The 20,929-nt window shown below is 35.9% G+C and overlaps 1 protein-coding gene across 1 annotated transcript in view; it reads left to right on the forward strand.

Annotated features, from left to right (window-relative positions):
• The window catches only part of MDFIC (MyoD family inhibitor domain containing), a 124,336-nt gene that overhangs the window by 75,296 nt on the left and 28,111 nt on the right, over positions 1-20,929 (forward strand). Inside the window, exon 5 of the mRNA XM_011937419.1 lies at positions 15,258-15,533. Coding sequence (XP_011792809.1) covers positions 15,258-15,533 — 276 coding nt within the window. The remainder of the gene's footprint in view (positions 1-15,257; positions 15,534-20,929) is intronic.

A 20,929-nucleotide genomic window follows, 5' to 3' on the forward strand; every position in this document is an offset into this window, starting at 1 on the left:
TTATTTAAAGAATTGAAATAGGGAGCAAGAACATTATTGTTTCTTTCTATTCTTCCTTGATGTCCTTCCTTCCCTCCCTTCCTTCTTTCCTTCCTTCCCTCCCCCTTTCTTTCCTTCCTTCCTTCCTTCCTTCCTTCCTTCCTTCCTTCCTTCCTTCCTTCCCTCCCCCTTTCTTTCCTTCCTTCCTTCCTTCCTTCCTTTCTCTCTCTCTCTCTCTCTCTCTTTCTTTCTTTCTTTCTTTCTCTTTTTTTCTTCAGAGTCTCACTCTGTCACCCAGGCTGGAGTGCCATGGCATGATCTTGACCCACTGCAACCTCCGCCTCCTAGGTTCAACTGATTCTCCTGCCTCAGCCTCCCGAGTAGCTGGGATTACAGGCACCTGCCACCACGCCCAGCTAATTTTTGTATTTTTAGTAGAGACAGGGTTTCCCCATATTGGCCAGGCTGGTCTCAAACTCGTGACCTCATTATCCGCCTGCCTAGGCCTCCCAAAGTGCTGGGATTACAGGTGTGAGCCACCACGCCTGGACCCTTGATGTCATTTTTCTATGTGGCCACTATTCTCAGTGCTGGATCAGAGGAATAGCACTGTATGTGTGTGGACTTCCACGTGTCATTTAATAAATGTTTGTTGAGTGACTATATGAATGAAGGAGTGGAATGTTTCTTCTTATGGAAAAGCATACAGTTTGGTGGAGAGGACAGATCTTTAAACAAATTTTGCTATAGAAGCAGAGGAGAGAGCCACAAGGTTCCCAGGGGAACCACTTAGCAAAGGCAGATAGTAGATGACACTTCACCTAAGTGTTAATGTAAGAGTAAGAGGTAGTGAAGGGCATTCCAAGGAGAGGAGTAGTAGGTGCAAGGCCTAGAGGCATGAAAAGATTATGATATTTGGGAATTAGGAGAAATTCAGTGTAGCTAGGGCATGGGAAAACAAGAGAAAACAATGGCATAGGAGTTTGGAGCAATACTGTGAAGGGTTTGGAAGAGGCTACTGAGTTGTGATTTTATCCTGGCAGTAGTTAAATACTGGAGCTTTCATCTAGGACATTAGTGTAAACAAGTTTTGCTTTTGGTTTTATTTTTTAGAAATGTATTTTTGGCAGTGAAATGGAAGATGGACTGGAAGAGAAAATCTGGAGGCCGGGAGTTCAGGTTAGGAGACCAAGATAACCTAGATAAGAGATGATGAAGACTTAAATTGATGTTGGCAAGGAAGATGGAGGGGCAAGGATGGATTATGGAACACAGTTGACATCTGAGAGATATTTGTGTGCAAGGCACACAGCAAAGGCTACTGATTCAGTTAGTGACAGGTGGTGGGGGATGAGCAGGGATGGGCCCGTTTTGTAATCTGGGAGAGTTTTTGAGATTTATTCCCTCTCTGACCTCTATTAACTAGCACAGAGTCTTCTGGATATGATTAGGTGCTCAATAAAAGTTTATTGTATGAGAATAAGTAATATTTTCTTTATCTCTCATTTGGTTGTATCTTTCCCTACTTTATTATTTCATATTATTTCATTTTTTCTTACATTTTATCCTTGTATTATGACACTATTTCTTAGTTTTGCTTTTGTTTTCCCCTAGAAGAGTACTTTGGTTAAAATGTATCACATGCAAAATAGAATAACACACCTCCATACAGTGTTGCTTCAGGTTATAATTTTTCTATATATGTACAGTATGCCAAAAGGATACTGTTTCTAGAGAGAACGTTTAAAACTCAAATTTCTTTAAAGTTACTTTAGTGTTTCACATATTTGCCAGATGTCATTGTCATTGAAGATAAGCATTGATTAAATTTCAGAATTAATGAAGGCAATCTTTTGAGCAAATTTAGAAAAATAAATTTAAATAAAAAAATAAATTTAGAAAATAAATTTAGTTTTAGTAGGGTATATTATTTATTTTTTGTAGCAAAATTAGTTCTTTATAATGTCAACGATAATAGTGTTTTACATTATCAAAGTAAATTCCCGAAGGTAAAGAATGATTTTTGAGTGCCACTGGGCTTGGCTGTGTTGAAATTGTGAGCCTGTTGTTGCTTCTGATTTATGATTGGGAGAGTGTGTGCTCATTGTGCTCACTCTGATATCCTAGTCAGGAAAAAAAAAAAAAGAAAAGAAAAGAAAAGAAGACACAACCAGAATGGGTGATGTCATTTTAATATGGTACTTTTTCCTATCTTCAAGACAAAATCACCAAGATAACATTTTTGAAGCACCCACCTGCACTTCAGGCTGTTGAGTCCTAGTGGAAGGCGTCATCTTGGATTTTTACAACCCACAGTCACATGACTACAGCTCCCGCCAACAATATATCAAAAAGAACAGGTTGTTTGTGTCACTAAACACTATAATAAAAGAATAAAATAATATTTACAGAATAACAGTTTATACTAGAGCAATAGTTTGAAATCTGGTTGTATATCAGGATCACATGAAAGCTTTTTTCAAATATTATTTCTGAGTTCCATTCCCTGGAAGATTTTGATGTGACAGGGCAGGGTTAGGCCTGTAGAGTGTATGTAGAAGTTGTATCTGGGAAGCCTGGTTAGTAGCGATAGGACAAGACTATTGTCTTGGAGGAGAGACTATTCTAAGAGATTGTTAATGGACAGAATTTAGCTTCTTAGTGATGTTAAGGGATGAAGGTGCTAATACTCAGTCATTCAAAAAAGCGCGTTGGATCTTTTTTTAATAAAAAAATTAAATATACCTACTTAAAGCAAATATGTAAAAAGTTCAAATTTTTAAAATTCTGGTGAATTTCTGGGTGTTATATATTATTCCCAATACTTTTCTGTGTTTAAATTTTTAAAAAAGTGTTGATGCAGTTGAAATTGCTTGTTACTCTCTGGACATTTGCTTCTTTCTTAAGAGATTACAGATTTTGTTCAGATGTACCAAAGTCAGGTGAAAAGATTCTGATTACTTTCAGCCAGTCACGGTCATCCTGTTTCCCTTGCAAGTGACTGGTTTGGGGGTCAGACTGTGACTCAGTGCTAACCAATGAGATGTGAGAGGACATCTCCTGGAGGGTTTCTGGCAAAGGGTTTTTAAATATTTTTAGAAAAAGACATTAAGGGAGAATGCCTCCTTTTTTCAAGGCTTGATGTCATTCTTTGATGAAATGCCTGAAGCTGCATCATAGACCCATAACTATGAGGGCAACAGTCAGATGAGAAAGTTGACATGCTGGAGATTACTGTAAACATATGGAACCTTTGTTTTTCATGATATAAAGCTGTGAAATGAATAACAGTACAGCTGCCCTATTTTTGGATTTTCTGTTATGTGAGATGATAAATAATTGTAAGCTCTATGAGGGCCAGGTCTTTGTATGTTTATTCTTTGTAACATCCCATTCCTAGAATGGTGCCTGGCACCATAGTATATAAAACAAGTATTTTATGATGTATTTAAGTCAGTTTGCAGCCAAAGTTACCTTGAGAGATTTAGTGGGTTTTAATGGCACAATTAGAGGAAAAACATCTGTGTAAATGGTCTCAATCATGTTAATCTTTTGTTTCTTTTTTTTTTTTTTTTGATGGAGTCTCTTTTTGTTGCCCAGGCTGGAGTGGTGCAATCTCAGCTTACTGGAGCCTAGACTTCCCAGTGTCAAGCAGTTCTAACACCTTAGCCTCTCGAATCGCTGAGACCACAGGCACATGCCACCGTGCCCCATTCTTTTTAAAAAGACAGGGTCTCGCTATGTTGCCCGGGCTGGTGTCAAAGTTGTAGGCTCAAGGGATCCTCCTGCCTCAGCCTCCAAAAGTGCTGGGATAACAGGCGTGAGCCACTGTGCCTAGCCTCAATTGTGTTAATATCGAAATGTTGTTAATGAGTTTGTCTCTCTGTGCTATTTGCAGATGCTTATATGTTAAGTAACATTTTATTCTCAGGAGTTTAAAATTGTCTTGCTACTTTGATGAAGACAAAATCTAGAATTCATACCCCCCAAATCATGCTCCAAAAAATTAAAACATGGGCAAGATTTTAACCTCAGGAGAAAGCAAATGAGAATAATGAGAAAATAGTGTCATTTTTACTTATTCATTTATGTGCTAGAGATTTTCATTATGTTTAAGCTATCTTTCACATATAAAAAAGAATTTAAAAATCGTATATGTGAATCTACTTCTACAAGTTTGGAAACTTTTGTTGCATGATTTATCTGAATATTGTTGTTCATTTATGTGAGATAAGCAGCTTGTTCGTTATTTCTTTATGGAAGAAACTCACCAGAATCTTCTATATGGGTTGGACAAGATAATTAGCACCATCCCGGTTTTTTCCTAAGTCAATTCTTAGAACTTTGCTTGCAGTGCTAAATTACCAAATTATGTCAGACAGAGGGCCATCTATAATGAGAACTGTTATTAGAATTAAAGCACAAAGATTTCCTTTTCTCAGTCTGCATTTTAAGGGAATTTATGGAAGCCCTCCTAGTAACAACTACTCACCAATGAACTTTGAGGGCTATGAGCACTACTATTAAAGCTTTGTAAATGTATAACAATAGAATTGATTTTCTTCTGATTTACCTTGTGTAAACCACCAGAAATAAGTTTAATTTTGTAAGTGTTCAGTTAGCAATCTGTATGCTCCTCTACCTAATTCCATATCTCATAACTGGAACTTCATTTGCATTCCCACTGCCCTAATCTCAAGGAGATACCAGTTTCACTTGTATATTAAGTTGGGTTTGCTTTTATTACAAGGGGGAAGGAACGTTTAGACACATAATTTGACTTTGACTTTTCTGACGCTGTTTTCAAAAAGGTTACTGGACTAGTATTTCTGATGCATTTCTCTACACATAGTATGATATCTGTAACTGAATCTTTAATTCCCTTGTTACAACAGAGTGAATTTCTTGAATCCGTGCTACAGTTCCACCATCCTTATATTATGCTTTTACAGCAGTTCCCTAGACTCAGGAAGGTGAAGGATGAAGTTTATAATGGTATTGAATACCAAACTGTTGCTTGATTTATTCAGGAAGGTTGTTATATGCTGGGATCAAGTGACAGCTTAAAAGCTAGTATAATTCATCATCATCAGTTAATTTTCGCTGGGTGTCCACTGGGTGCTGAACATCGTACAAGGCTCTTTATCAGCATATATGTGTCTGATAAGGTTGATGGAATTCTAAGAATATAGGATCTTGTACTTAAGGAACTCTATATAATCAAGGCAAGTCAGCAAATGCCCAGTGTTGTCAAACTCTGTGTACAAAATGTATATTACTAAAAATACTTTGTTTTTGTGAAGGGTTCATGTCAGTAAATTGAGGTCCCAGACTCAGTATCTATACTGCTATCAGAAGAAAGGGGTGATATTGGATAGACCACGAGCAGTTATCTACTATGGTCTTGCTTTTGGCTGATCACCACACACTTATGGGTGTATAAACATGCAGATAATGCCACAATATTTTTACTTAATGAGATCCAATGATCCCTCACACAAATGTATATGTACCTCTCTCCCTAATGGGAGACAAATCAAAGTCACATCCAGAGCTAGCGTCTAGAGCTAGCGTCATGTTATTCCACAGACCTCTAGATGGTGTTTGTTCCTCCTCTGAAGTAATTCAGAAACCTGACCTACATCAAATTTGGAAGTAGCCCTTCATGATCCTGCAACATATGGCTTAAAACACATCTGGATAGACAGAATGTAGGATAGTCACAGTGTACTCTGAAGTACAGTGCTGGTCTAGGAAATGCACCATATTTCCCTGGTTAGGGTGGTACAGAAGATAATATGGCTGGGGACTATCATAACCATCTTGTTGTTGAGTTTCTTCCCTGATCTTGGTCTGGGTTCTGTCCCAGTGGATTTGTTTACTGCAGGATTATCTATTAAGAAGATTCCCCTTGTTTGGGGTCCTTCATAGCCATCTCTGAGGAGGGGTTCAGGAAGGATTTCCTTGGAGACGCCTTAGCAGTTCTTTCCTTGTTGGCAACAAAGCCTTGGATTCAGATTCCCTTAGGGTGGAACAGTCATAAGCCTTTATTTGCTCGGCTGGGGATGTTTCTAGCAATACAGTGTCTTTATGATTTTTGTTGATTGCTTTATCTATCTTATTTTTTGGAGGTGGCAGTAAAGGATTTCATTTTCTGGTCACTGCCTCCAAATTTGTGTCAAATAATGATCTTTGACTCTGGTCCCTTGCTTTACCACTTTAGTTTTTGGGCTCTGGGCTCTCCATATCTCCTTTTGTATCAATTTAATAGCTTCCTGTCACTAGCTCTACTTCTGCAAGTGATGAGGCTTGACCTGTGTTGCTGTGCCTCCCCCAGGATTTACTCCTTGTGAATGAATGATCTGAATGATTTAAAGGCAGTGAGTTGGGGAGGCACTTGGATGAGCCTGGAGTTCAGTCTTCAACAGTTCAGTCTCCTCCCTAATATTTCCAGCACTTCAGTCAGCACGCTAAATTCAAATTGTAACAAGTAATGTGGCTGCTAAATTCAGCTAACATGTATATGATTATCTTAACTTTACTGATCCCAGATCCCTGGCTACCAAGGCTGTTCCTTAGTTTGTATATGTGTGAATTGCATAAAGGCAAGTGGGGGCTGAACTTCAGTTCTTCCTCTACTCACCAGTGCTTGAACCACAGCAAGCATGACTTTTTGAAATGTGTCTATACAGAGGAGAGGACCTTTTTGAGTTTACACAATAACAAATTTATTTGCACGTTGCTGGCTATGGCTGTATCACCCGTAGGTAAAAAAAACAGCTTTTAATAAAGCTGTCTACTTTTTCTAGTTGGTTTTTACTTCAACTAGTTAGAATGTAGTTTGTTGTTTTGTTGTAGGAACTTCTCAAGGCCATAAAAAATCTAATATACAAACACATGGGCAGTTTTCTGCAGAATACTGTGAGGATCCAGTCTTAGTATACACATTCCAAGAACTAATGAGGCTTGTATTAACTAAGGAGCTGCACTTTAATATTAACTGCTGATTTTTCAGGTTAGGATGGAGGGATCTCATTGTTCCCATTCTTGCCTTTACTTAGCTAACTTCACATTTCGACAATCTACTTCTGATACAGGTGTTTACATTAGGCCAGAGTCCTTGGTTTCAAACTTTTTGATATATACTCTTGTTGTATTAGAGAGCCTGAATCACATGGAGGAGAGTAAAGGGATCCAAAAGCAGGGCTGGGTCTGGGACCTATATTGGAAAAGTGTTCTGCATCTATCTAAGTTTGTCGATACATTCATTGAGGTGAAACCTGAGAGTGCTGCATGCTTCTTAATGGGAGGTCTTCTTGCATGCTTTATGGCCTCTGTTGCTTGCTTTTATGCTTTTATCCTCAAATGAATGACAAATTTGGCTTTACATCAGGCTAGCTTTTGTACATCAAAATTTCTAGTTAATTTCTCTGGATAACAAGCATTAGAGAAAAGCTGTACGTGGATAAAATATAGTGGATTTTTTTTTTCTTCATTGGTTTACTGTCTGGGGATGTTTTAGTGATACATGCAGATCTTAAAACAAAATGCTGATTATTCTCTTTAAAACTGTTTATATTTGGATTTACTTTTCTATCACATCATAATTTTTCTGAAAAATGAAAGAAAATGTTTGTATATTAACTTGAAAAATGTTTATTTGCAAAAAGGTTTTCTGCTGATTTACAGGAAAAAAAAGCTAATAACACAGAATAAAAAAACAAAAGACAAATAGTAATTCAGGAATAAATGGGGAAAATTATGTAGAGGAGGATAAGGAAAGGAAAAAACAAGGGTTAGGAGCTGGAAAGCTAGGCCTCCCAGTACATAGGAGGACCTGTCATTTCTCTCATTCGCAAGTGAAGTCCTAATGTGGGGGAGGGAGGGCATGTTTAGGGTAAAGGGTGAAGTAACTTTTGTAAGACAACAGAAATGGGAAATACTTACTCTAGCATTCAAACCCCGGTTTGTCTTGTTCAAAATCTATAGGCTTACCACTATTGTTGCGAATATCTTGTTTGAGGAAAGTCATTAGCAGTTACACATAAATGACTCCTGATACAAAGGTAATCAACTCATCCCAGATTGTCGGGGACAGACCTGGTTTTAAAACTAAAAATTCTTCATCCCAGGAAGCCCCACCACACTCCACCACCCGCTTAGTCCTGAGTAAACTGGGATTGTTGGGTCACCCTATCTGATATCCTCCTAGCCATGATTAGGATGGAAATTTAAGAAAATTTTATATACTGGTCTTCAAATGGCAAAGTAAGGTGGGATGGATACTTTTTCTACAAAACTACATGATATCATTGTTATACCTCATAATTAGACCTTGCATTGTAAAGATTGTCAACTTTTGCTTTTTCTCTCTCTTCTTCTCTCTCTCTTTTTTTTTTTCTTTCTTGAGATAGGATCTTTGTCTGTCACTCAGGGTGGAGTGCAGTGGCCTGATGATGGTTCACTATAACCTTGCCCTCCTGGGCTCAAGCCATCCTGCCACTGTAGCCTCCCAAGTAGCTGGGATACAGGCATGTGCCATCACACCCAGCTAATTTTTTATTTTTTTGTAGAAACAGAGTTTTACTATGTTGCTCTGGCTGGTCTCGAACTCCTGGGCTCAAGTGATCCTCCGACCTCAGCCTCTCAAAGGGCTGGGCTCTGCGCCTGGCTCTGATTGTCTACTTTCTAAGATCCACTGTAGCTATGGATTTAGTAGCATTCTTCCTACTACTATTAAGAGATTGTTTATATGTTGTTAATAGATTGTGTATATTTTTAGCCAATCATCATTTAAGCATTTCTTTCCTGTGAAATTTGGCATATTTTGAGTCATTTGGGCTAAAGGCAGTTTATGTATCATATATATATATACACACACATACACACACAAACACACATATATGAATATATGTGCGTGTATATATGTATGTATATATTCATAGTTCATAGTTGTTAATAGGCCTTAATAGAAGCCATTAATGTCTTATGGAGTCTCAGCATTAATTCTGTAGCTTAAATAGGATAAAAATTAATTCCTTATGGAACAGCAGGAAATGAGCATTCCAGGTCAGCAAGAGGCGCCCCTCCCTGCTGCCATACAGATTCCTTTTGTTTGGTATCTGGAACATCTCTTAAGATATTTCACTCAGCTGTGGTCAAAACTGGTTTGCTGCCAACTGCAAAACAGAAAGTATAGAGAGGGCACACCCAGGTTTTAAGACCCAGTCCTAAAAGTGGCAGAAATAATTCCTGCTCTCATTCCTTTAGAGAGAACATAGATACATAGCTAAACCTAACTGCAAGGTTAGGGTTGCAGAGAAATGGGACTAGCCATGTACTCAGGACAATTGGGAAAATTAATTTGGAGAAGAGTCTCTTACTCCAGGCATTATTTAAATCTAAGTACTCTCTAAATGTTCTTTATGAAATACAGAAAAATTACTGCCTCTCTAAACAACTTCTAAAGTTTTATCCTTTCTTTGGGGATGGAGGTAGTTGTACTTCCTGTTGTCATCTGGAGGTTTATTTTGCAATCATTAAAACCAAACTCATGTTAAAAATTCTGTAAGATGTGATATAATCATAAAACAATTGCCTCCTTTGAGAGTTCCCAGCCAGGTAGTTACAGAATTTGACTGGAATCCTTAAATTGATGAGTGTTCCAAAAAATGTCAGGATTCCAAAGTGTATTTCAGCATATTAATTATCTACATCAAATAAAGATGGAAAATATTATGTCAAAAAAGAGTCCAGAAGCTCAAGAGGTAAACACAAAAACAAAATTAGAAGACCCTTGAAGGAGAACTAAAGAAACAGATACAGAAAGTGCCAGAAACTTCTAGACTGTGTCAGTATTGGGATATAGGGTCCATGTAGGGTTTCCATATTGAGAAAGATTTGGATCAAGTTGATGAAAAGAACTGGGCATTAGGATGTTCATTTTAGTTGATTTTAGCCTAAATTCACACTACATTGCAATAAAAATGTAAAATAGTTTTTATCATATTAGTGCATATTGAAGTAACCTTTCATCTTCCTTTTAAAGCTGTTGTATATCTGTGCATATCATATATATTATATATATATATCTTCTACTATCTGTGTGTGTATTTGTCCCATTGTGACCATGGAGTAGCAAAGTCGTGGGCACCAGTAAAAGCTTTGTTGCCATCCCTGGGAAAAATCATTTAGATTTACACCAAGTCATTTTCTCCCTCCATATTCTACAATGACCATTTTGTTATTAACAATTTTACATCCTGAGCATTTAATTTTGATTTTTTATGTGTACAACAACCATTTAAGCTGAATAGCATGACAATTCTTTTAAATTTTATTAAATCTGACTTGTGTAAAGAAACCAGTGGCTGAAGATGATTTGCACATACTAATAGATTATACGCTATAGCAAATGTTGCTTTATATTGCCACTCCAGCAGCTGTGGTTTCCAGTATAGTTATTACTAGCTACAGTATCACCAGCTTTTTTTTAAATTATCAAAAGAAGTTCATGCTGTTGACTCATTTACTCCCATATTTATTATTCTTATTGAAAATCACTAGACCTAATTTTATTGGTTTCCTTCCTGATTGAAAACATTTGAACCTAGAAAGTGCAGTATTTCTTAAGACATTTGTAACTATTCATCATGGATATTAAAATTACAATCATGCTGTATTGTGTCAGCAATGAATTTTTTAAAAAACATCTTTACACATATGCTAAGCGGATGACCAATGCTATCCAGGTTTGAAGACGCTGAATGTTCTATAAGTGGTATTTGAAATTTTGATGTGTATTGCATTCATTACTGAATATCAAGAATACTTTTTTTTTTTTTGCTAGTATTATGGAGTAAATTTAAAATGGGGTCTTTTGTAGAAGTACCCATCCTGTTTAGAATGATATAACAGATGCTGAATGTTCACATATCAAACAAAATGACAGCTTTCTGTAGAAAAGAGGTGTCAAAAAGTTTCTTTGTACCTTTAACGCATGTGATTATGTAGTACAAAATGCAGAGTTTGTAAAATTTCTTGAATATACAGGCAAAAAAATGAATAATTCAAAACAACTCATAAGTTCTACATTCTATTGTCCCTTTATAACGCAGGCAGAAGATAGCAGTGCGCTCCCAATAGAGCTGAATTTGCACAAGTTACACCTCTGAAAAATGCCAGATGGTCTATGGTCTACTTTTGAGAGCTGTCACATATGTAAAGATTTGAAAAAAGAAAGACAGCTGAATGAGAGCAGTGGATCATTAAAGGGAGAGCGAGGGTCCCTAGGCATCACTTGTGTTTTAAGAAGCATTGTGTCGTTTCCATATTAGCGTGTTTTTTTTTTTTTTAAAGCCATACACAACTTTGACATAATAAGGAAGGAAATCTGTTTAAAGCCAAGTTGTTGTGGTTTAATCAGTCAGGCGTTTTTGTTCTTTATTTGAAGATAAAATCATGTTTCCTACTTGGTTTTAACTGCAATTTTACCATAAGATTCAAGTCATGTCCATAAATAATTATCAATAAAGTTAAATTTAATTTCTATTGAGATAGCTAATGTATTTAAGGCTTATCCAGTTTTGATTTGACTTACATAATACACACATCTGGCAAAATCATTCAACTAAGAAATATTTTAATGTTAGAAAAACTGGTGTAAAGGGATAATGCTTGGTTATCTGATCATAATCCACACTATAGTGAAAATAATTAGGTGACAGTGAAACAAAAATAATGTACTGTTATTTATCTGCCAACAGAAATGGATATCATTTTGAAGATTGAAATGTAGATAAATCATTAAGCATGCGTGAGAATATCACTCCAGCCATACCTAGTAATTTGCACATAGTCAATTTTGATAGCAGAAAAAGGTCAAATGTATCAATTTTAGAATTTGGTAGCCAGGATACAAGTGTCTTTTACCACTCTTATTTTTATTTATGAAAAATATTTATTGCATAGTAATTCTAAATTTATTTTGAATTATGAAATATGACAGGACGTTTTTGATTGACAAGGAGTCTCTCCAGCTTTGGTCAATGCCATTTCAACTCAATCAAGCTCTCAGATTGCTTGAAATATTCTTTCCAGAGGAAAAAGTGGCCAAAAACATTCCATTTATTTGGTGAGATTACTGGAAAGTGCTCTGAAAATAACACCAAATTAGGTTTAACTGTCTTTTTTGGCATCTTTTTAAATACATATGCATAACTAGCTTTATGTTCAATAGCAGTCATTAGCATGTCATTCTAGTTGATACAAGAAGTTACAGAAGCAGCAAATTCATCTCTAAATCAAACCATTGCACACTCGTAAGAAATAGATCTCCTTTTACAGATGCTGTGTAGATTTTAGTTATGAAAAGGGCATATATAACTGCTAAACAGCGTTTACTTTTAGACTATTATTCTTCTTTATCAGTAAAGAACTGAAAAACTATAACAGGATGTCCTATATTAGTTTTTATATATCAGATATTAATGTCAATAGACTTGGTATGAAAGTATGCGTTTAAGTAAAAAAGTCCATCATTTTTCTTAAAATATGCTAATAAATGAGTAGAATATTTTGACATGTTAAGGTGTTTTTCTTCACAATACATAGGATGTATGAAAAAGAATTGAAGTAAACAATGGCTTACTAAAGACTTACTCAGATGCAAACTGTCTTTTTTTTCTGAAAAATGCTTCAAGTCTTATGTAGATCCCAACGATAATAAGTCCTCTTTAGCACATTTATCAACCCGATGTATAACTGTTACATCCTTACATGCAATACTTTTCCAAGTGGAATAGTTCTTCATAGTCTTTTGTAATTTACATTTCATAATTGCTCATAATCATGAACAGAAAAAAAGACTAATTAAAACAGTGAGTTTTAGATTTTTAAATTCCAGGAAAGTATAGCACAGTACAGTTTTCACATGAATGATTTTTGTTGTTGCTCGTGTTTTTTGCTGAAAAGCTGTGATATATAACTTTGCTTAAAATTTATATAATGAAGGTAAATGATGATTTTAATACTTAATCAATGTAAACAGATAACTTTTGGGGGGCATCAGGGCTTTTAGCTGCAAAAATCTTGGCTAATTTAAATAGAAAATAAATGTATTAGCAGCACATAGGTAATCCCAGAGTTATACAGCCAAGGATCATGTCCATCCATTCAGTAGGGCTTTTCTATTGAAAACCCCACTGCTGTAGCACCAGGCCACTCTTTGCTAGGAGGTGGACACCATAAGTTTTCCCTCACTGCTAAAATCAACAAATATCTCTTCACTCCCTGTGTTGAGAGGCTCCACCACCCTGGTGTGGCTAACAGCTTGCATTGATCACTTCCAAATGCAAGCCATACTTCTGTTTGGCAGAACGTAGGTCACATCCTTGTCCTTTAGCTCCAGAGTAGCCTAGGGATGTTGTAGGGGAATTTACGTAACTCCATGATTGTGACCAGAAATGCTGGACAACACAACACAATAGGTGAATATTCACATTTGTTTTATGATTAATTGTCTAAAAAATCATATTTGTTTGTGCTTATGCTATTAAAACACTCTCCTCTATTTACTCCTTAAATAAAAAGTTTTTTTTATATATGGGCATTTAATAAATTTGGAATTTATATGTACTAATTATAGGAAGCATATGATACCCAAATATTAATTGTATAAATATTAATATTTATATAATTAATTATATTTTATTTATATATTATATAAATATATAATCAACATAATTAATTAGATTATATTGATTAAAACATTAATATTTATATTGATATAATTATATTAATTTATATAAGATAATTATACATGTTAATTATATTGTACCCAAATATGTAGGTGTGTGCATGTCTACGTTATATTAATATGAGTCCTATATTTGGGGCTTAATAATTTCATAAGCTTCATTGGCTTGTATGTCTATGCCTGGTCCAATGCCGTACTGCTTTAGGTACTGTGATAGAAATGGCTCATATGTCAAATCCTACAACCCTCTTTTTCTTCTTAAAATTTCCTTGGTCCTTCTTGATTACTCTTCCATATACATTTTTGGATCAGCTTGTCAAGTTCCATAAACAAGCCTGTTGGAAATGTTATGGAAATGGCGTTAAATAATAAATCGGGGAGAATTAACATAATTAACATATTTATACTCTCTCCACTTATTTGGGTTTCTTCTATGCATTTCAGTAGTGTTTTGTAATTTTTGCCATAAAACCTCTGTCCATCTTTTTCTAGTTTAATTCCAAGATATGTATAGCATCTTTTGTTTGTTTGTTGGCTTGCTCTTTTCTTTTTTTGTTGTTGTGAAGAGTTGTTTTTCTTGTATATTTTTTAATTGGTTTTACTGTCTGCTTACAGGAGCATTGTTGATTTTATATGGTTGTGTATCAATCTTGCTACATTTTTAGACTTTCAGTATTTATAGTCTTAAACTTAGATTATGTGTATACTATATATTTGAATGTTCCCCAGAACATTCAACTCTGTACACATCTCAAAAATTTTGTATACTCCTGTCTAGAAGTCAGACCTATTAAATTTCTTTGTCTTGTTTATTGCTTGTACTATGATCTCCTGCATAATGTTACATAAGTCACGTAAGGATGGGCATTTGACGTACTTCTAAAGTCCTGACATTTAATTTTGGTAGATATGTTTTATTAAAGAAATTATCTTGTATTCCTAACTTTTCATAACTGGTTTATTTCAAAGTCAAATTAAAGCATAAATATAGAAAAGATTTTCTTCTGCAGGATTCACAATGGGATTTTTTTTAAAAACACCGTATTTTTCTTTGTATTGTTCAGCTTTGAATACCAGAATTTATCATTTCATTCCTTTTATTTGAAAAGACAATTGAGTAGTTTGTTATTAGTAGTAGTATTGAAATAACACTGTTGTGTCTATGCACAAAGAGGGCTCAGCACATAGAAAACAATCAGCATTCTCTGAATGAGTCTTAAATTACCTTTTCAGATTTCTAACTTAAATTTTCTTTAAAACCTCCCAAAACAGTATTTTTCTGGTCTATTTTTTATATCCTTGCACAAACCCACTTTTGACAACCCTGTTCCCATTTTCTGTTTTAGTAAATTATACTTTCTCTATGTCTGTGTTAGTATTTTTCTTTCTTTTCTTTGTTGCCTCTTCAGTGTGAGTATCATGGGTAAAACCCCAAATCTCTGCTACTGAATGTATTTTCATTATTTTAAAATATTAATTTCTTTTTCTTTAACTGGCTGACTTTTTCCTGTTTTTAATTTAGCCCAACCTCAGCGCTTGCCTCAGCTTCAGACTTCAGCACAGGTGCCGAGTGATGAGGAAATAGGCAAGATAAAGAATGGCCACACAGGTCTGAGCAATGGAAATGGAATTCACCATGGGGCCAAACACGGATCTGCAGATAATCGCAAACTTTCAGCACCTGTTTCTCAAAAAATGCATAGAAAAATTCAGTCCAGCTTGTCTGTAAACAGCGATATCAGTAAGAAGAGCAAAGTAAATGCTGTCTTTTCCCAAAAGACAGGCTCTTCACCTGAAGGTAAGTTTGAGATATATGTAGGTTTTATTTGACCAGATGTAAAATAATATTTCCTGGTAATTATTTGATCAAGCAAATATAATTGAAGAATCTTGCTTATCCTTCAGACAAACAGGAATTTTGGTAAAATTCAGATTAACTTCCCCAAAGGAAAGCACAAGATAGAAAAGGAAGCAGTGGCAGCTGACATCCTGCTTTTAGATAATCGTCTTCTAGAGTGAATAGTCATTACTTTAAATATAACTGCTATACTTCTTTTTTTAATGCCACATTTAAAAATATAAATACAACATTTTGATGGCATACATGAGTGTATGTGTGTATTTTTATCTCTCCCTGATGCAATATGTTATTCTATAGTTCAGAGATAAGATTACCTGCTTGTATTTTTGTCTTGCAAATCAGTTCTTAAATAGACAAAGCTAAAATGAGAGAAAGATTAGGTAACTTTCATGCTCTTGCCAGGGAATGGGCCAGGTGATTTCTGTTGCTTGACTGACCAGCATCTTCCAGCCGCCATGTTGGTCAGCACCTCAACCATCTCCACTCCCATCCCATTCCAGCCTCACTGTGGTCTGGTCTTCAGCTTCTCCTTTGGAGGCACCTGGCTGTGTTCTCTGTCCCCTGAGGAACTAGTTATTACCTCTTCAGTTCTATCTCATCCTGCCCTTGGCTGGATTAAAAACAGGTTAAATACTATGAACCTGAGAAAGTTTTTCTTTACTAAACAAATTGCACATGGTGACAATTAAAACAGACTCCCTTTATATGATTCATTGTATTACATTTAAAAAATAAAAATCTCCTCCTGTATTTAAGGATCTGAATTTCTTTCCATGTATCCATGGTCCTCTGGTTTTCCTCCTTTCCCCTTTTAGCAGTTATTGGATGTCTAAAGTCCTGAATCTGTTATATGTATCTGATATACATATATTTCTCCTTATTCCCTTTTCCTTTCTATTTTGCTATGAAATCTTAAGTAAGAGAAATTCTGTGAAATGCCTCTGTGAAGTTGGTCATGCTTATTCATAGAGACAAATTGAGTTGTAAATAGGAAATTGTATTGAGAATTACCAGTAATGAGTGGGAGAAAGGATATTACATTTTGGCTACAGGTGTCTCAAACTCAACTGAGATAAAGTGTTAGGTTGATCAAATGATATGATAATAAATGGTCTGCATAGTTCCAGGTCAGTGACACTACTTTCCAAACTAATTAGATTGAAAGGGACTTGATTGACACTTTAAAATGAGTTTGACATGTAAGCTGCATGGTCATCTCTGAAGCATAGGTAGGCTGTTAACTAAACTGGCTCTCCAAGGAGTTGGGAAGGCAATGCAATTTTCTTTAGAGGATCTTTGCTTCTAGGTGATTGGGTGAAATAATTGAATGCAATTGAAATCTACTTGTTTTGTACATTTGAATGTACTTATTACGTCCCTAACCTCTTATTTTGCATTTGATATTTATTTTTGTATTAAAGAATGGTAACATTTGCATATCAATCCTAACTTGAAATAGCTTATGGATTGTTTATAAAATTTTTTATTATTGCTTGCCTTTAATACCATGTCTGAATTTATTTGTAATGTAGCAATGCAGCTTCATAAGTAACATATGAAGGAGGAAGAAAATCATCAGCATATGAATGAGATATAGTTTTACTCTTTCTCTCTCTCCCTTCTCCTTCCTTCTCCCTCTTCCCTCCCTCTTTTTCTTTCTCTTCTCCTCTCATGCTCACATTCACACTTATGGCCTACCACAGAGCTCTGGATAAGGGAAGTCCCTTGTAATCTGTGTAATCTGCTTTTATCACAAAATATGTTTCAGATTGGATTGGGGAAAAGAGGAACATAAAATACAAATTTAAATGTATAAATGTATTTTGCAAAGTCTTATCCATATCTTCATTGTAAGACCATAGAATTTAGACAAGTGTAGGTTTGTTTTATTGTGATTGCTTGAGTCTAGATTAAAATTCCATTGTCCATATTTTTCTCAAAGTTCGATGTCTTCATGATTTGTCACTATTTAAGGTTGTGCCCTAAAATTTTGTGTTTCTTCTGACTGTCAGTTTTGAAGTTATGTTTATTCTCTGGCAATGTGCTGTAATAAAAACCAAAACCAAACCAAAACAAAAAATCCACAGAAGTGGTAGATGGCAAATGAAAAGGAAAAACATTCTCAATTCTGCCACCAGCTTGCTGGGGTACTTGAGTTTCTATGGGCCTGCTTTTTCTGTGAGATGAAGGGTTTGGATTAGATAATTTTAAAAATTAAGTTTGGTTCCAAGATTCTATGAGTCTTTTTTTACAGCACTTGCTTTACTCTCAGGATAGATCTCTTGCTATGTAGAATATGTGATCTCTTGTTGAGGAAACACCTAAAACCTGATGTGCAGAGTGGGGCAGTGGCAGAAACAGTTGTGGTGAACAGAAATAGCACCTGAATTTCAGGAGGCACATATGTCAGAACAGTAGGCCTTGAATAGGCAGCATGATTTATTGTGCAAATAGAAGTGGATGGAAATGATTTTTTATAAAGCAATAAGAATGGGGAGATTTAGTGGCTAGGTATCTTAGTCTATTTGCGCTGCTGTAACAAAATACTTGAGACTAAAGGTTGGTCAGGTTGGCTCATACCTGTAATCCCAGCACTTTGAAAGGGCCATTGTGGAGGATCGTATGAGACCAGGAGTTCAAGACCAGCCTGGCTACATAGCAAGATCTCATCTCTACAAAAAAGAAAAAAAATCTAGCTGGGCACAGTGGCATGCACCTGTGGTCTTAAATACTCAGGAGACTGAGGTGGGAGGATCATTTGAGCCCAGGAGTTTGAGATTACAGTGAACTGTGATTGTGCCACTATATTCCAGCCTGAGTGAGAGTGAGACCCCGTCTCTAAAATAAATAAATAAATAAAACACCTGAGACTGGGTATTTGATAAAGATCAGAAGTTTATTTTCTCTCAGTTCTGGAGGCTGGGAAGAGCAAGATCAAGGTGCTGGCAGGTTAGGTTTTCTGGTGATGACCATTCTCTGCTTCTAAGATGATGCCTTGTTGCTGCATCCTTGGAAAGGGAGGAGCGCTGTGTTCTCACATGGCAGAAAGCAGAAGGGCAAGAGATCAAAAACTGCATGAAGCCTCTTTATAATGGCTTTAATCTCATTATGAGGGAGAAGCCCTCATGGCCAAATCACCTCTTAAAGGATTGACCTGTTAATAGCATCACATTGGCCATGACGTTTCAACATCTGAGTTTTGGAGAGGTGACATTCAAACCATAGCACAAGGCTTTTCTCAGTTTTATGGCTGCTCTGCTTCACATTTTTGTTAAATGGTCATCTTCTTTGCCTGTTCTTCCAAGGGCAAATGAGCAAACAAGTAGCAAAATAATATTAACTGAAATTCTCAAAGCAGCTAATCATGCACACTTTGACAATGTTTTGTTTGTCTGGGTACATGGTGCTTGTGGTTGTAATTTTTGTACTGCATACAAATTGTATCAACAACTGGAATAACTGTTTTTTGGTTCAGATAATGGAATAAAATATTTACAAATTTTCTAGTGTTTGATTAAGAACACTATGGGCTTATTTTCTAACCAGGATAGCAAAAACACTGCTAAGACATGATCCATTGCTTATACAGAGGTAAGGTTTGAACCAGCCATAATTGAGTCTGTGGAGGGTTGGCAAGATGTTTTAACATGTCTTTAACTGTGAATGTCCTAAAGCCTGAGAACAAAGAAGGCTGCACTTCATCAGGTCCTTTTTTTTTTTTTTTTTTTTTGAGGCGGTGTCTTACTCTGTTGCTCAGGCTGAAGTGCAATGGTGTGATCTCAGCTCACTGAAACCTCTGCCGCCCAGATTCAAGCAATTCTCCTGCCTCAGCCTCCTGAGTAGCTGGAATTACCGGCGCCCATCATCACGCCTAGCTAATTTTTTTGTATTTTTAGTAGAGACGGGATTTCGCCATGTTGGCCAGGCTGGTCTTGAACTCCTGACCTCAGGTGATCCACCCACCTCAGCACCCCCATCAGGTATTTTTTAAGTGATGTTGATTCATATTATTAGAGTGCCTTCGATATGCTACTTGCTTCTCTCAAATGAACTCATTTAGTCCTCCCAACAACACTGCAATTCTATGAATTCTATGAAATTATCTAATTATAAATGAGGAAACTGAGGCACAGAGAAGTTAAAGGAAACCACCAAAGGCAACTGGTACATGGTAAAATTGAGACTCAAACTCAAAATTCTGGTTCCACGTCCATGTTCCTAACCTCTGTGCTATTTTGTGTGACTGAAGTTACAGCTGTGGACCAAGCAGGGATCTTCTTCTTAGTACACATTTGTCTCTTAAAGCTCTTCTTACCACAGTTTTAAAAACAACTCTCACACCTGTGCTGTCTGTTTTCCTTTTCCTACTAGACTGTGAATTCCTGAAAAGGCTGGATTGAATCTGAGTCAATTTTTTTTTTTTTAATTGTACAGTGGTGCCCAGCATAAAAGCATCATAGAGTTTCTCATGAGTTAGTAAGTAATACAGTGCTCTATTCCAAATCGTTTTATCCTGCCCTTCCTTGAAACCAGCCCTGGAAAATAAAATGTTTGCTCATGGTCACACACAAAAAATGTTCTTTTAAAAAGTTCCATTTTTGCAATGGAGGAAAAAAATCCATGTGGGAAAAAAATTGCACATTTTATTTAAAGGTTATTAAATTTGTAGATTTCTACTTGTTTTGTATAATTAAATATTTTCATACATACTTTAATTTTCTGAATGCATCACTCAGGTGGAGAGTTTTAAGACTAAATGTTTAAGATCTTGACCTTTGAAATAATTATAGTATAATTTAGTATCATATAATATTCAAATTGCCAAGGGTTTTCATTAGACTCAAAGACACTTTTCTTATCATAGGAATGGGAAATCCTAATATGTTTTACATGTGCCGGTTACATCTATATAGTTTTGTAAAAATTAAGTTCCAGCAAAATACTTTTAAAGAGATTTTATACTTTTTAGGAATTTTTGATAGTTAATTTACACTCTATACTTGATATTCTACATTTAGTATGCATAGAGAAATACATATCCAGTCCTAGTATATCACTGAACCTAAATGCTGAACAGGACAGTGAAGAGCATTATCTGGATGGAAGTAACTACGGTCATTGCATTTTTAATGACAGAAGCAGTGTGGTGTAGTAATTAGAGCACAGACTCTGAAACTAGCTGGATTGGGATCAAATATTGGCTTTGCTACTCACCAGTGATGTGTCTTTAGGCAGATTACTTAGCATCTTTTTGCATCAGTGTCTCATCTCCAAAATGGGGATATTATTAGTACCTACTTCATAGGATTGTTATGAAGAAGACTTGAATTGGT

This window comes from Colobus angolensis, unplaced genomic scaffold, assembly GCF_000951035.1.
Source record: "Colobus angolensis palliatus isolate OR3802 unplaced genomic scaffold, Cang.pa_1.0 Scaffold163, whole genome shotgun sequence".
In the NCBI taxonomy this organism is placed as follows: domain Eukaryota; kingdom Metazoa; phylum Chordata; class Mammalia; order Primates; family Cercopithecidae; genus Colobus; species Colobus angolensis.